Here is a 17,516-nt window from a genome sequence, read left to right as displayed (position 1 = left end):
AAATTGCAAACAAAAGGTGGAATGAAATTAATATTATACCAATTAACAGCTGACAACTACTTGAAACCGAAGGAGAACAAAGTTGTAGAGAAGAATTAGCACCCCAAACCGAGCTAACACTATAGCAGTCCAATCATCGCTTTTAACCATACTAGAGATGCGAACGAACATTGAGATCAGCATACACATATCAGAACAACAATTATTAATCGTTGCTCTTTATTATCATCATTTTCATGAGCAAAAAGTTCATAAAAAAGAATTTTTCAAGTATTAGCAAATCCATTTACACATTGAAACAAATAAAAAATAAGTTAATTGGCACTTCCCTCGCCGCCCCACCTCTCCTATATATCTTCAAATATTCAAACTATGAGATGAATGTACAAAAATAAACGAGAAATCTCTCCCTTTCTCAAAACCAATCAACATGGATCGGAAGAGAGGACAGTACAAGCAGAGTTCTTCCAATGCCTAGCATGCAATTTAAGGATCTCTCTTGCTCGCTCCTTGGCCGAGCTACCGCTGTCAACTTGAAGCACCAAACATAGCTTCGCCACAACTCCCAGCTGCAACATCTCTTGAACAACACTCGGAGTTGCAGAAAACTTCGAAATGGAGAAGAGAATCCTAACCGCCCTTTCGCTCCCCACCTTCGAAACCCGAAGTATTTTCTTCGACACAATCGCTAATCCGGCTCCGTGCTTCAACAACTCGGCTCTTCCTTCTGCGCATTGGCATAACTGGTCCAAAAGCACCAGCATCATCTCGCAAGCCCTCTTCTCGGATGAATCGAGGAGCTGATCGATCAAAACAGACACTGCCCCGGCTTCAACGGCTTTGATTCTGTTCCGGCCAAGTGGCGAAAGAGTGATCAGAATTTGAAGCGTTGCTTTTGATGCCTTGGAAGAGATTTGATCATGCAAGAGCTGGACTAGCTCGGAGAAAAATTGGGGCTTTAAATTTGTTAACTGCATTGGATCGGCCACTTCGAAAATGGATTTCAAAAGAAAGACAGCGTAGGTTTGAGACTCATAGCTCGCGCTTTGGATAACACGCATTAAGGAGTCTACGAATTCGCCATTTTTTCCGACGAGGGACCTGAGCCCTTTGTCGGAGAGTTGGAGATTGTGGAGGATTCCTAGGGCATCGTCTCTAGCTCTTGTGGAATCGAACCCATCTTCATAAACTACTGCTTCTGTTGAAGTATTATTATTGTTGGTGTTGAAGATGACGAGTGAAGCTAAGAACTCGGCGGCGCCGGCGGCTTCCAGGGACCTTTTGTTGGATTCACTGGTGGACGCCATGGATCGGAGTCTTCTGAGGCACTTTATTTGGGAGTGTGGCGATGTGGCATCATTCAGAAGTTTCGCGATCTGGGCTTTGCTGACCGGAGGCTTCGGCGTTGGGATCCTCTCGACGCCGTGGGAAGCGTTCATGGTGCACCAAGATTGGATCAGCCGGCGAAGAGTGTGGTTTGGCGTCAAATCGGTGTCTGAATTAAGGGCTTGTTTAGTGACCGGGCACGTGTTGTTTCTCCCGGAAAATATCCACTTCTCGATGCTTTCCCGGTCGTATGTTATGCCAGTCGACACAGTCACCGGATCTTTCATGATTTCCAGAGAGATGGGGCAGAGAAAGTAGGGAGGAACTTCGATTTCATCCATTTGAAGCTAACAAGAAGATCAAGATTCAAAATCCAGATGAGAAAATGATCAAACAAATAAAGCCTAGATTGTTGTATGAGCAGAAAACAAAAGGAAAATGGTAGTGTTAATTGAGAGTAGAAGAGTAGAAGATGAAGACAGGTGTGGATTGGTTTGAAGAAGGTTGGTTTGAAGAAGGCAAGAGGCGATGCCGTTTGTTTATATATACGTCTTTTGCGTGTGTACAAGACAGATATTCAAAATGAGAAAGTCTCAAAACACGGAAAACGAAAGCGCTGAGAGAGAGAAGACTTTTTCTGGATATTAATACATTGAAAGGCTCGAGGAAGAAACTAATACCCGGTCCTGAATTGATGACCCTCGCTCCATTGACTTTCTCTCTCTAGAAATTTGGGGTATGAGGTTCTCTCTCTCTCCAACTCGTGCTGTTTTATTTGGGCGCGTCTGTTCGTATTTAACGAAATCACGTAAGTATGCGGCCGACAACGGCTCTTGGAACGTTGAGTGCATGTCTTAAATCTTAATAGGCGGCCGCCGCTGATGGGCCCAACGGTATGGGCGTCTGCCACTCGAAGCATCGTATTGGCCTATGTCTAACAAAACTCTTAATCTTAATTTCTATTATATTATAAATAATTTATTTTTTATTTTAATTTTATCTAAAAAATTGTATCTAATCTAACAACCCTATTATTTTCTCTATTTCACTTACTATTTTATTTATTTATTAATAAATTTTAATTTTATTTATTTTAATATATATAATCAATAATTAAATATACACATACAAAATTAATAATTAAATATATAAAATAATCACATACACGTATAGATAAAATTAATAATTAAATATATAAAATAATCAAATATACAAAATATCACTTATTCAATATAAAAATAAATACAAAAAATCACAAAAAACAAACCCGCTGCCAAAATCAAAAAAATCCCAAAATCACTCATCCAACGGTCAATCTATTCCCCAAGAATATGCCACAACCATTAGTGGCCACTGCTTGATTTGGAGTTGTCTGGAGTCGTCGCTGCTCGATCTGAAGTTGGGTTCGACCAATTTCATCTTTTTGTCTTATCGATCCTTCTCTTCTCTTTTTTGTTGATGGCCGTTGGAGGCGCGTTGATGGCAGTTGGGGGGTAGGGGAGAGATGGCGAGGAGAATCTGATTGCCAATAATAGTGAGGCATTTTGAGATTATAAAAAATTTGACGAAATGAACTGGCGATAGCGAGCATAGCTAGAGCGAGATTTTTGGAGAAATCTCGCCAAAGATAGTCTTGGCGAGATGGAGCAAGGTTGCTCAAGATAGCTTTAGATGGAATGTTCACCCAGCAATAAAAATAGGTAATTTATTGAACCAGATTTTTTGTACAATATCAACTAAATGTTACTATATTTAAACGCTTAATTGTGATTTTTTATAATATTCATACATTGATTGATATGTTACACGTTTACACACCATAAAAATAGAAAAAGATAAAGATGAGATCCCATTTTTATGTTTCTAGTGAAGTTAATTAATTAGTAGGTAAAGGAATGAATATTATTTCTAATAAATCATTATTTCTTTTATTATTTAAAATGGATTTTTTATCCTAACAAAATAGAATAAGGTGTATTTATTATATTTTATTAAATGACTTTTTGAATATTTCTTATTTTTTATTGATTAGAATGCCCTCAGGGCATAGTATGAAAACTGCACCCCCCCCCCCCAAAAAAAAAAAAAACAAAAAAAAAAACAAAACCCTTAAAATGGGTATGCACAATTCATCTTATTTATTTTGCTTGTATTTTTTGTTGCCCTAAGCTTTAATCTCAATTATAGCAAAAAAGAAAAAAAAAAAAACGATTTTCAATCAAACTCATAAAATTAACCAAATTTAAAAAAAAAAAAAAAAAAGCTTTCCGAACTCTCTATATTTAAGTTAAATGCAACGAATATAAAGTTAAACTTCAACTTTTGAAATTAGCCTCTCATGCAACATAAACTTAGCATTTAAATTATTCAAACCTAAAGAATATATTGAACCCTAATTTATTTTTCCTTTTTTTGAAGTGAACCCTATTAGTTTATCGAAATTTGAGTGCAAATTAACTGCAAATTTGTTTGTTTGCTTGTTTAATTACAAACTAGTTAAGTGCATTGTGTCTCTAGTTAAGGGCCACCCTCCTATGCATGTAAATTCAGGTCAGTGAGTATTTAATTAGTGGCAACTCTATGCATATTATGTTATTTTTTTTTTTGAAAATTTTATAAACAATTTATTAACATAACATTATTGTTTTTGCTACATATATATTATTGTTGAATAATTATTTTAAATAATAAAAATACTATATGTATTAAATTATATTATTATTTTAATCTAACACGCCACCTCCTTCCTCTCACTATCAAAAAAACTTAAATTTATAGAGAGATGACTTTATTTTTAATAATAATAATAATATTATTATTTTAATCTCAACAATTTTAATTTCAAAATATAGGTTTTTCTTATTGAACAGATGGTGCCACTGCCATATATACAAGCCAACCACCATTCTTTTATATACTTTTATTTCCATGCTAACATGCGGTACCAGCAGCGTCAACCTAAATTGCGAGCAACCAAAACGGATAAGGTAATGAAAGGCTGACGAATGACGATGGTACAACACATCGATCGATGAACAGCTGCCTGCCCCAACCGACCCGCCCAACAGGATTTTCAAGGAAACCCATGACTTTAGAAAAATTATTCACTATATTTTAAAAATAACCTGATTAATACAATATTAGGTTTAAAAGTATAATAATAATAATAATAATTTATATGACTCTTTTTGAAATATATATACAGTGATCAACTTAACTTTAAATTATTAAAAAATATAATAACTTATTTAATCTTTTTAAAAATATAGTAACTAATAATTTCACTCTCAAAATAAAATATAATAATCACTCAATTCTGTATTATTTATTTATTTGTTGAGCAGAAAATAATGGTGGATAAATAAAGCGCAGCCAGGGAAATGACGAGTGATAACAGTGGCGATCGAGCTGAGCTTTTGTCACAAGTAGCAGTTACATGATGAGAAGGAAGGAGGGTGTGCCAGCGTATTTGACGTGTTTGATTGAATCGTCCAAACTTCAAATTAAAGACGACGAAAACGAGTCGAATAAGGATAAGGAGTACCCGATTTACAGCCACTCCCCCCACATGACGCGGACTCAACACCGTTGCACGTGCGTGCACTACTAGATTAGGGTGACCCACCAACCCAACCCCATAAATTTATTTATTTTCATTAAATTGTGTTAGTTGAAATATTTGCGTTCCAAATTTTATCAACTAAAATGATACCCTAATTTTTTTTATCTTTTAATATACATTTAAATGCTTTTAATAATTATATAACTAAATGATATACTTAAAATTTTAAGATTTAAAGAATCTAAAATTAGATCAATGACTTTGCCCCTAACGCAAAGCAACACAATCTTAAATGATTTTGGTGCATTTATTTTTTATATAAAAAATCTACAAAAGTAGACTTAATCTTAACTTAATTGAGCGATTGACTAATTATCATCTATGATTAACCCCCAAAAAATGGTTTACTCATCCTCCAAAACCATTACATTAACTAATCCAAGTTGTTGAGTCATAGTTATCCATTCGTGAGGTGGTGTATGCAATCCCACTTTTCACATACATTTTTTGTGTGAACACTCTTTTATATATATAAAAGACACTAATAATAACACTTTCAAGTAAAGACATATAATTATAAATAATATTAAAATCAATTAAAAAAATAGATAAATATATAGCTTGAAAAACACATGATACATGCATTCAAGAGATGTGTTTAACCAGCTAATTAACTCTGCTTCGTCTTCTTATACGTAATGTTAACTAATTATTATATATGTTTTGAATCATTAATTCAAACTAGTAGTGGTTCGTATCAATTAAGAAAACTCGTATAACAACTAATGTCCCAAACAATATTATTTGAAAATTAACGTATATGTTTTTTGTTAATTAAAAATATAATTAAAATTTAATATATTTTTTGTTAATTAACCCTAAAATTAATTCGTTTTACTCCATATATGAACCCCAAATGCTCAATGAGAATTTGAAGGATCACGTACGTATATACGTCACCAAAATCCATTCATTTAGAGGAGATCAGGAGAGATTAGGACAAAACACATCTTTGGTAGCACAAAAAACATATATTAACACAATGGAAAACGCTCCTTAATTAGTTTCATGGGTTGTAAGTATAAATATTTTCCTTTAATGTTCATGGATCGCAGCTAAGTTATACATATATAAATGCAATGTGGAAGCAATTCATTAATAATTAACAATTAGTGATCGAAAAAATTAAACATGTGAATGATTATATTAAAATATTTGTACCTAGCTAGAAGGCTTTCAAACCATTATCAACTTACTTACTAATTAGGACGCGTTAAAGGTTTTAGACTAAATTAATTATGGTCAAATTTTTACGGATTTCAAACGATACATTGTACTTTTGCAAGGTGAGGAGGGGTGACTAAGATGATAGGTGACAAAGTGTCATTTCTAAATATGGGTCACGTATCATTTAAGGCTAGCTAAGGCACATCACAAGAAAAGATTCAATAAAACTCAAACTCAAATTACTCTCATTTAGACTATATAACCCCTAAATCCTCTTGAGATAAAAAAGAAAAAAAAGAGAAGATATAGCTTAACCTACTCATCATTCTTTCCTTTTGTTCATTTTTTAAAATTTAGTTACTAATTTAATCGTGAAAAATTACTTCAACTACTAAAAATTCTATATTTACAAAAATTAACCAGTAGTACGTACCTCAAATCCGAATTCTCTAACATCACAACAAAACCTGAAAAGAAATTTTGTTGTATAATAGATTCTGAAATTGCAATGAGACATCCAAATGATCCCAATTTAGGTGACTAATGGAAATTAAGTAAAATATCAATTTCATGACCTTAATTAATTAATTTACTGAAAGATGTAGCACTGAAAAATTAATAAGTTTCCAAAATATATCAGCAGTGCAGGATTGGTGGTAGTTTCAGCATTCCCATGAACTGAATCTCGAACGGGTCAGGTATGAACATGAATTTTTAAATTAAGCGGGTATGAATGGCAAAAAAAAAAAAAAAGGAGATTGCTACACATAATTTTAAATAATTCTATTTTATTTCATTTATATTCATAATCTTATTTTTCTATCTAGATATAATATAACTTGAGTAATTTTTTTTTGTAATCTTTATATCTATTAATTTTAATTTTAATTTTTGGATCTTAAATTTTTTTTTTCTCTGTTAATACGTACGTACATTGCTGTATATTTTTAACTTTTAAAATTGAACATTAATTTGAAATGTGTGACATCTACATAACATACTAAAAAAGACATGTACACAATATAGAAAATCATGATTGAGAAACTAGTTAATATTTAGAAGTAGAATATTTTTAATTAAATTTTTATGTAAGTTAATTGATGAGTAACAAAGTATTGAGGGAATATCCGTTCCCTAAATACCAAAAACGTGGATGAAATTGAAGCATAGGCAAGGCAGAGGTGTTTAGGTTCAATTCCTATATTCATGTAATTGAGATTATTAAAACATATACTTAATCTCATAAAATAAATTAATTAGCAGGAGAACATTTACAACAAAGGAGGATGAGAAAAGAAGATGCAACATGCAAATTAGTCTACTGGCTAGGCTTAGGCCCAATAAGGCCCGGTGGTACGTAGGAGAACTTGGTCAAGCCTTGTAAATTGAATTCCGAGAAGAAGGTGCCTGAAATTTCTAGGAGAGGCACGCACGCACTACATTTAAAAATGAAAGCCCTCTCTCTCTATATATATATATGCCATTGCCGATGGATTTTGTATTAAATAACTTTGAACTGTTTCTATCATTGACCAGACCAAGAATAATGAATCTGAATCTATGGTACACGTAACGTATTTAATTATTGCATGAAAAATCTAAAATCTGATTCAGCCAAAACATCACCTTTTTCACAATATATGTATTTATAAGGTATAGTTTGGTGTTTATATATATATTTCTTATTATTTTTTTGGCTTAATTTAGATAATTGTTTTTTCCCTGAACTCCATGCATATATATATATATATTCAATGCAAAATGTTCAACACGATACGGATAACGATCCACCATGCATGCGCGTGCCAATGACCAAACTGAGTAACACATTCAGAATTAATTTGGGTCACTCTTAGGAGTTAGGAGAAGCTTAAAAATTAACATGCATGCATAAATGTAGAGGCTTCTATAAATTATAGCTTCTGTTTAGTAGTAGAGAATATTTTATATTTTTAATTTTTTATTGAACCTTCAGTTTGAAACTAAAAAAACTCAAGGTTTGTTTAGTTGTAGAAAATATTTTTTGTTTTTTTATTTTAATTTTTGTTGAATATTTGAGTCTCTCATTAGAAAATAAAAAAAATTAGTTTTTTATTTTTTTATTATACTACAAGTTAGAAAATATCCTTTTTTATGTTTTTAAATTTTCTTAAAATCAATTATTTGATTTTTTTTAAATATAAAATATTAGCATATCTTTACTTGTTAATATATTTTCTAAATCCGAACAAGGTCTTAATTTTTAAAATTTTCAACTTTGTCATATAAATTAGAAAACATAAAAACATATTTTCCAAATTTTTTAAAAAATGAATATTATTAATTTTGAAACATAAAATGTTATAATTTGTTTAATTGTAAAATTAGAAATAAAAAATTCAAAAAATATTGTCTACCACCAACAGATCCTATAACTTGTCTTACAAAATGCCATGCTTTTCCTATAATTAGAAAAGATTAAAAAATCCAGAAGACAACAGAGATGGTTAAACAAGTTGTCTTTGCCTAACAAAAACAAAAGAAACTAAAAATTAGAAAAATGACATGCTTGGCTGCAAATCGTTGTCGAGATGGACAAATCTCTTAATTAATGCTATATATATTTGAAATAATGTTGTAATCGAATTAAGTCGAGTTAAGATTTATTGAGCTCATGCTCACCTCACGAGCTACTTTCAAGGAGTTTGAGCTCGGCTCGTTGAAAGGTTGACAAGCTGTTGATGTTTGGAGTTGGTCGATTGTGATTCGTAGGCTCATAATTAGAAAAATGAGCACAAATGCAAAGAGTAGGAACAAATAAAAATAAATAATAAGTCACATACTGAGAAGTTTTTACGTGATTCAACTAGAATAATGTCTAACCCATAACTATTCTCTGGTTATTCCGACATAGTAATAGTATATCATTATTGTTCATCCCCTTATAATGGTGTTTTGACTTCTATTTATAATGTGGGATGTTTACAATTTTAATAAAATACAAAAGTGGAAGGATGACATCATGGGGACAAGATATTCTTATCGATTCCATAAAATCGAGAGTGGGTACTTCCCTATTATCAGGGATCTAATTTGCCTCAAGTAAGGTAGGTGGGTCCCTGCCTCCGATTGTTCCATGGTCTTGTTGTTATGCGAGTTGAATAGTTAAGCCAGCGAACTGGAAGCATAATTGGGAGCTCGCTTGATTCTGTGGTTTGAGCTCAAGTTTTGACAATGTGCGACCTTGTTTTGACGACCTCGGCCTTGGGCCTATTAGGTTTTAGGAGATCGAGCCTGTCTGCTAGGTCGAGTCCAGCTCATAAAAAAAGTGGTTTGAAAAATACCCATAATACAAGCCAAGCTCAAGGTTGAGCTCAAGCACTTGTTGGTGAGCTTGAGCTTGGGCTCGCTAGCAGGTTTAGAGTCGCTAGAATCTGTTATTTTGTTTAAACCTAATTTGTTATTTTATTTTATTATATATACATATATTATATTATTTTAATTATATTATTATAATAATTTAAAGTTTGATAACTTTATGTTAAATAATATATTTATGAAATTATAAGTAAATGTATTAATGTATTTATAAATGAAATTGTTCACCAAATATTCAAGAACTTTTAATCGAGTATATTTATGAGTCTTTAATCAACTCTATCAGTATTCATGAATTTTTAATCGAATACGTTCATAACTTTTAATGAGCTGAGTTTTATTAAGCTCAAGTTCGACTCATTTATAAATCAAGTTTTAAAATTACATTTAAATTCAACTCATTTATTTTAACGAATAAGCTCGAATGAGATTTTGTTGAGCTGGACATCGAGCTGCTCGTAAATGGTTCGAGCCATTTGTGACCCCAATTTGAAACAAGGATTTTTCGATACACACACGCACATATACGACGCCTTGTGTGTGTATATGAGTATATATTAGAGGAAATTTTAAATATACTTTAATTTTTCTTTTTCTACAAGTAAGAATTAAAAAAATTCTTGATTTAGTTGTAAATTATACTTTACAAATTGGTCGTCATGAGTTCATATATTATTAAAAATTTTATTTAAAAAATTATTTTATTGACACCACTCCAAACACTAAAATGGAATTAGCATACATTACATCACTCAACCACACCCATTTTTTCTTTTCCCTTTCATTCCATAAATCCCTACTCCACACATATCATAAATGAAATCCTGTGAAGAAATTAGAAATTAGTTTGGAAATCTTGTAATTATATTCATTAACGATTATCACAAATTGATGAAGAATTAATATATATCATATAGGGTTTTGTACAATTACGTACCCTACCAGCTACTTTGGTTTCAGAACAATAGGCCGAGTACCCAAAAACAACATGAAAAATATTACCTAAGATACATAACATATATATATATATGTATACATGGATTAAACAAAATTAATTACCCAAGATACGTGCTTAAGAGAGTTGTAATTTCAACGCAAGGAGAGTTCTTCCACGCCACTGAATGAGCTCTAAGGATTTCTTTTGCTTTGTCCTTCAAGTGCATGGCACATTCAACTTGAAGCACCAAGCAAAGCTTTGTAATCGTTCCAAGTCTCAGCATCTCCTGAAGAACCGAAGCTGTGCCGGAGAACTTACACACCATCGAAAGAATTGCCATGGCCCGATCGTCCGCCGCCGGAGAAACCTTCAGAATCCTCTTTGTGATCACCGCAATTCCGGCGGCGTGGCTCAGAAGCTGAGCTCTCCCGTCGGCGGAGGAACACAGATGAAACAGTACTCCCATGATTAGCTCGGTGGTTCTCTTTTCCGGCGATCCCAATTCGAGCTCGATGAGCTCGGAAACCGCCCCAGATTCGACCATCATTATCCGGTTTCTCCCCCACGGACAAGCGTCTAGCATGACTTGGCAAGCAGCTTTGATTGCCTGTTGAGAGATTTTTCTTAAAGCGCTCAGAATTCTTTGGAAGAATTCGGGTTTTAGCATCTCTAGTAGACTGGAACTTGCCTTTTCCACGATTGTTTTCAGTATCAAAACTGCATGGCTTTTAACCGTTGCTTCGTAATCATCAATATCTAGCCCTAAAACCCATGTCAATGAATCGATAATCTGTTCAGTTTCGGGAAGACTCAGGTTTGTTTCGACTTGAAGAAGGTAGAGAATTCTCAGTGCTTCCTCCAGACCCTTAGTTTCCCCTGCTTTGTAGAGTCTTGCAACAAAGAAAGCCACAGCCTTTGCGGCACCAGCTTTGACCATTAACTTTCTATTCCTAATTCCATTCTCATCAACAGCCAAGGCTTCTAGTCTTCTTAGGGTTTTTATCTGCAGCTTTGGAAACCATAGATCTCCAATGAGGCCGAAAACTTGGGCCTTGTGTAGAGGATGTTTGTCGATGACCTTCAATCCATTGCCACCACTCAACAAGTCACCTTCAACTAATATTTTCGAGCGAGAACTTGTAATATTGTTACAGCCATTGAGGCTGGATGTCCAAGTTTGGATCATGCGGCGGAGGATGTGGTTTGGGGTGACGACGGTGTCTCTGGGCAGGCGCTGTTTGGTGACAGGACAAGTGGTGTTCTTGGCCTTGAATAGCCAATGCTCGATGCTCTCCCGATCGTATGTGATGCCGGTTATGGCTGTCACCGGATCTTTCATGACCTGCAGGGAGATGGGGCAGATGAAATACTGAGGAACTTCAATTTCATCCATGGCCGCCAACAATATACAATTAAGTGCATGGGTGTGTTTATATGTTCTTGTTATATATATATATAAATATCTACATATCAATGAGATGAAGCAGTGAGGAGAAGATAAAGATGGCTTAAATGATGAAGTGTGGAAGAAGGGAGCAAATGTGAGCTGGTAAGAGATTTCGGCTTGGTTTATTAGCTTACTTGACTCTGAGAGAGAGAGAGAGAGAGAGAGAGATGGGACTGGTCCAGTTTTCCGGGTCAGCTATTCTAATTGGGCATTGAATGGTCAAAAGAAGAAAACTTTAGAGTAGCCATGTGGCCCATATGAACTAGCAGCAACCCTAACGCCACGTTTGGCCCTACATCTGCCGGCTTTGTTTATTTTGGCAAGTTAATTGATTGCCCACTAATGTTAAACAATTTTAGGGCTTGCAAAATCAATGGTAACGGTAGCATGGCCAATCTAATCTCAATGGGAAATGTGAATTGATATTTAGGATTGCCATTTAATATTAGTATATATTATATCTTTGTATTAATTAAATATGTAATGTAATATATTAATATAAGAATGACACATTAAGTATCATTTCTAAATGTTCGATCAACTAGCATTTCTGCATTTCAATAGTAAGTCTCTCCAGCTTTGATATATTAGAATAATATTTTGAGCAATAGATAAAATATAATAAACGTATTTTTTTTAGATATAATATATTTGTTTGTAATTAAAAATAAAATATAATAAGTGCACTTTATATAAAAATAAAATACTATGACATCTTAATTATTGTCTTAAAAATAATGATTAACATTACCAATAAATTATTATGGTTTTTTGGGTTTTGTTAACAATCACCTAATACATTTTGTTTTTAACATTAAAACACTTTTATTAATTGATAATAAATATATCTATTTTGAAATAGGTTTAATACATACAATGCCTCTTCAACAATTAAAAAATATGACATTTAGCTTTTAATGCGTAAAACCTCAAGATTCGATATTTTAATTATTAAAAATAATTATTTTAAGTTTTACCGTAATAGAACGTTAATACGTATATGAATGCGCTTGTTTTTGCGAGTAGTATATCACGTGGATTGTCAATTGGTAGTATTTGAATAGACTGATTAATTTGTTGTGCTCATTCAACAATTAAAAATATGGTGTTTGATCTCTAATATACAAAAATGTCAAGATTGTGTATTTTAATTATTAATAATTATTGTTTTAACTCCTTACTCTATGTCATGTAGAATATATATGTACATAGAAAAGAGAAAGTGTCATGTCATTAAATTAAAATTTACCTTGATGATGAGAAAAGACCAAATTAACTATAACTTAAAAAAAACCTAAAATCCCAAATATTTAAATTTCTAAATCACTAACCCCAAAAAAATAAAAACACTACATTTATCTATTCTTAATCACAAAATATAACAAAACTAAACTTATTTTTCTAAACTTATTTTGATTGTCGGAATCTGGCATGGACCATGGGTAGCGACATTTTTTAAAAAACGCAAGTTTAAGATTTACAAAAAATTAACTATTAAATTAAACTTATTTTTGAATATATAAATCACCACAGTTGGGAGAATCTATTGGCTGGTTACGATCATTGGAATCATTGACCGACGGTTGTTTGTTTTATCTTTTTGGGTTTGTTTGATTTTTTCAATTTTTGTTCATTTTTTTTAGTTTTTAATTTGTTTTTCTGATTTCGTTCAGTTTAATTCTTTTTTACAAAATTTTAGTTTTTTTAATTTATAAATTTCAATCAATTCAATATATAAATTGTTTGCAGTTACCTGATTGTACCAGCACTATATTTGTGGCCGATCTATAATAATGAATCTGGAGTTTAGTTAAAAAAAAAAAAGTGTTATAGATGATCTGTCACATCGAAAAAAAAAAAGAAATTAAAGCGTGTCACTACCTACAAATTCTCGCTTGTAAGTTTGAAGTTCGATATTTTTGTTTGTATTCTTCTTTGACGAAGAAAGCTAAATGAGTCTAGATACACAGCTAGCATACGTACTAAACACAAATGGACTTTTAATTACGTGTTACAGTGAACTTCAAATATAAAAATATTGTAGAATTAAGTCGGCATTCAACTATATATATATATATTACTATTATATTTTATAAATTTTATGCTAATAAAAAATATTTGCACATACACACACACATATATATATATTTGATACAAAATTGAAAGAATAAAAAAAAATCACAATAATGCGATCGAGTATAATCATTGAGTCAATGGAAGGGATGTATTAGCACAAGTAAGACATGCCAAACACAAAATATATAAGAAATGGGGAAGTAAAATAGAATATAAATATAAATCCTTCTACTATATATATTTTAATTAGTATACGTTGGATTATAATAGTGGAGATTGAATCCCTTTATCTAATTCGATTGTAAATATTGAGGGAATATCAAAAGGTATTTTATTAAAATTATGGTCCATTAAATATGCTGTTTACTACGTACAGTTGTTTATTGGCCATGTATACATATTTAAGTAATTGAAGAGATGATATAACAAAATTGTTGAAATAATTGTATCTTAAGGTATCGTTTGTTAAAATGAACAAGATAAGTCCGGAATGATTTTCAGACCAAGATATGAAATGGTCAAGATAAAGTTAAGAAGCATTTTAAGATTTTTATTAAACTATTTGTTAAATTCTTTAGAATGCATTAGAGGATATAGAAGTTATTTTTTTCTATTATGTAGGAACCAATATATGCTTATCTTGAAGAAAATGAGAGATATGCATATCTTGAAATATTAAGATAAGAGGTCATTAATGATTTTTTTAAGAATTGTCAAATAAATTTAACAAACATGTTGGAAATTATAGAAATTCGACATACATTCCATATCTTAATTTTTCTGCCTCATATTTTGATTAACAAATATCTTTAAGAATAAATATGTATATATTAAAGTGTAAAAGATGAATATAATAATGGAAAAAAGTAAAAAAAATACCGATGATAGCTCCTTGGATTTGTTGGATTAAAAAGGGGATTCAATCGATCAAATGATACACATATAGAATGAAAAAGCAAGAGGGGTTTGCTTGAGTCAAAGTGAAGACGTGGAGAGGGGTGTGGATTGGATTGGTGGGGGAAATTAATTAATTTATTGAGCTTAATTATGGGGCAAACTAAACAATATCATCATCACGGCGTAGCTAGCGTAAATCATGCTCCAACCTCCATTCCATTGAGTTGAGCTAATCAAAAGGCTTTGGTCAATGGTCCAATTTGTTCAAGCTTTCCCGCTAGTTCCACGACTCCGGAGACCATTTTGAATGATTAGTCTCCCACTGACATGAGTTTGAATATCATTTGTCACCACCCGCAACAAATTAATAAAAATAATTGGTCGCTTGTGGATGGACTACGGACGTCAAGACTTGGTATTTAATTTCATGCCATATATGTAATGTGATAATTGTGACTTAAAATTTTTATTTATTTATGATTGAATTTTTTAATTTTATTAAGTTTATGACTTTGAATTTGACCGTGATTATGATGTTGTCAAATTCGATTTCATCTAAGACTTATCTCATCTAGAGGAATATTTTCATGCGTTATATTCTGATTAGAATATAATTTTCTATATTCATCTATAAATGATTTTAACTCTATAAATAGATATTCAGGTCACATAAAATTAGATTATTAGATCATCACAAAGTGTGTCAATATCACTTTTATATTACTATTTTTGGTTAGTGATATTTTATTCTTTCTACTCGTGATTTTTTTCAATTTGAGTTTTTCACTTAAAATTTTATGATCGTGTTTGGTTAATTGGTTTGATTGTGGTTTGTATTTAATCCTATTTCGTAACAAACTGGTACTTCTAACTGTTGGATCAAGCTATCATACGTTTGCAAGATCCAAGCTATTGGATCTGAGAAAAAAAAATTCAGCAGCAGTGTCTTCTTCCTCTTTGGGTTTCAAGAAGCAAGAGCAGCAGCAGCCGCTGCCACCACTGGGCGCCTCCAGCTACTGCAAATGACTACTGCGCCATCGTCGCCGCCACAACCACTGGCTGCCACAGTTCGAACCGCTGTGGTCGCCAGTGCCTACCACCACTGTCGATTGTGATCGACGGCCTTCACCCCCACGACCGTCGCCTCTGCTATCACTGTTCATTCATCACCACCCCTGTTGTCTCAGCGGTTAATCTGACCGCCGTGTTCTGCCATTATGACCTCCATCGTCGTCGCTGCATCTTACGCTCGACGTCGCCCCACCATTGCCGACCGCTCAAAGCTTTCATCATCGTGACAGTCGGCCTCCTCTTTTAACCATCGCCGACCATCAACGTCCGCCTTCTTCTAGTCGTCGGCCGCCTCCGCTTTGTTTGGCATGCCTTGTCGTCGGTCTTCCTTATCCGATCGCTACCTCCGTCAAATGCTGCCTCATTGTCCGCCATTAATAGAAGCTTCAAAGGCTTCAACAAGACACCCAGATCTGGTCCAGCCCACTAAATTTGACCCGACACCAGATCCAGCAGATTTCCTATACAGATCCAGATCTGATCTCTACCTATTTTTTTACCCAGATTTGTTATTTCTGATCCGTTTTCAGTTGGGTTTATTATTGAAATTATTTGGGATTATTTAATGGTTTTATTGAAGTACGATATTCCTTTATTGGATCGGAATATTAGATTTTCGTTATGGCAGGTTAAGATGTATACAATTTTGACATAGATGGATTTAGATGATGCAATTTTGAGTTTCGAAAAAATGCCACAATCATGGAGCATTGAAGAAAAACAGCTCAAGGATCGTAAGGCCTTATCTCATATACATCTGCATTTATTGAATCAAATTTTGCAGGATATTTTGAAAGAAAAAACTACTACTGCTCTATGGTTGAAATTGGAACAATTGTGTATGAAAAAGAGCTTAACAAGTTGCATCTGAAGCAAATATTATATTATCATCAAATGACTGAAGGTACGTCTATTGAAAGCCATTTAACACTTTTTAAAGAAATTGTTTCTGATTTGGAGGTTATAGAAGTTAAGTATGATGATGAGGATTTAGCTCAAATTTTATTATGTTCTCTACCAACCTCTTATTCAACTTTTAGAGATATCATACTCTATAGTCGGGATACTCTCACCCTAGATGAAGTTTATGATATTTTATTTTCGAAAGAAAAAATTAATAAGTAGTTCCATGGGGACTTCTAAGAATTAGGGGCAATGTTTGTCAATTAGAGGTAGAACACATGATAGAAATTCTAGTGGTAGAATAAAAAGTAGATCCAAATCTAGGAACAAAGAAAAAGTTTGTAATTATTGTAAGAATAAGGGACACATAAAGAATGAGTGCTATAAGCTACAGAACAAACTTAAGAGACAGGAAACTGACCAAAAAAGAAAACAACCAGAAACTTCAGGTGAAACCAATATTGTTGAAAATATAACAATACTGATGAGAACTTATGTAATACCCGAGAATGATTTGAGGTCATAAATAATATTTGATGAAGGGCATAAATGGACTTTGTGGAAAATAAGACTATAAGTTACACTAACGCAACTTTGGACGATCGAATTAGTCAGAGGGAATACCCTGGACCCTAGATAGCCAAGGAAAATGGTATAGTATCGACAAGTAATACGAGTTATGATTTTAGGCATCAAAAGAAGTTGGATCAGGA

General features: G+C 32.8%; 2 protein-coding genes across 2 annotated transcripts; both read right to left on the bottom strand.

Annotated features, from left to right (window-relative positions):
- Positions 1-248: 248 nt before the first annotated feature.
- LOC127789627 (E3 ubiquitin-protein ligase PUB22-like) lies at positions 249-1,848 on the bottom strand. The gene has a single exon (XM_052318563.1). The coding sequence runs from the start codon at positions 1,665-1,667 to the stop codon at positions 426-428; it is 1,242 nt and encodes a 413-aa protein (XP_052174523.1). The 5' UTR covers positions 1,668-1,848; the 3' UTR covers positions 249-425.
- Positions 1,849-10,464: 8,616 nt separating this feature from the next.
- LOC127790485 (E3 ubiquitin-protein ligase PUB24-like) lies at positions 10,465-11,929 on the bottom strand. Its single transcript, XM_052320024.1, has one exon. It carries the CDS (start codon positions 11,800-11,802, stop codon positions 10,528-10,530), a length of 1,275 nt encoding a protein of 424 aa, XP_052175984.1. The 5' UTR covers positions 11,803-11,929; the 3' UTR covers positions 10,465-10,527.
- Between the last annotated feature and the right edge of the window lie 5,587 nt (positions 11,930-17,516).

This window comes from Diospyros lotus, chromosome 14 (assembly GCF_014633365.1).
Source record: "Diospyros lotus cultivar Yz01 chromosome 14, ASM1463336v1, whole genome shotgun sequence".
In the NCBI taxonomy this organism is placed as follows: Eukaryota; Viridiplantae; Streptophyta; class Magnoliopsida; order Ericales; family Ebenaceae; genus Diospyros; species Diospyros lotus.
The sequence above is the reverse complement of the archived record's forward strand: the minus strand, read 5'-3'. Positions and strand labels throughout refer to the sequence as shown.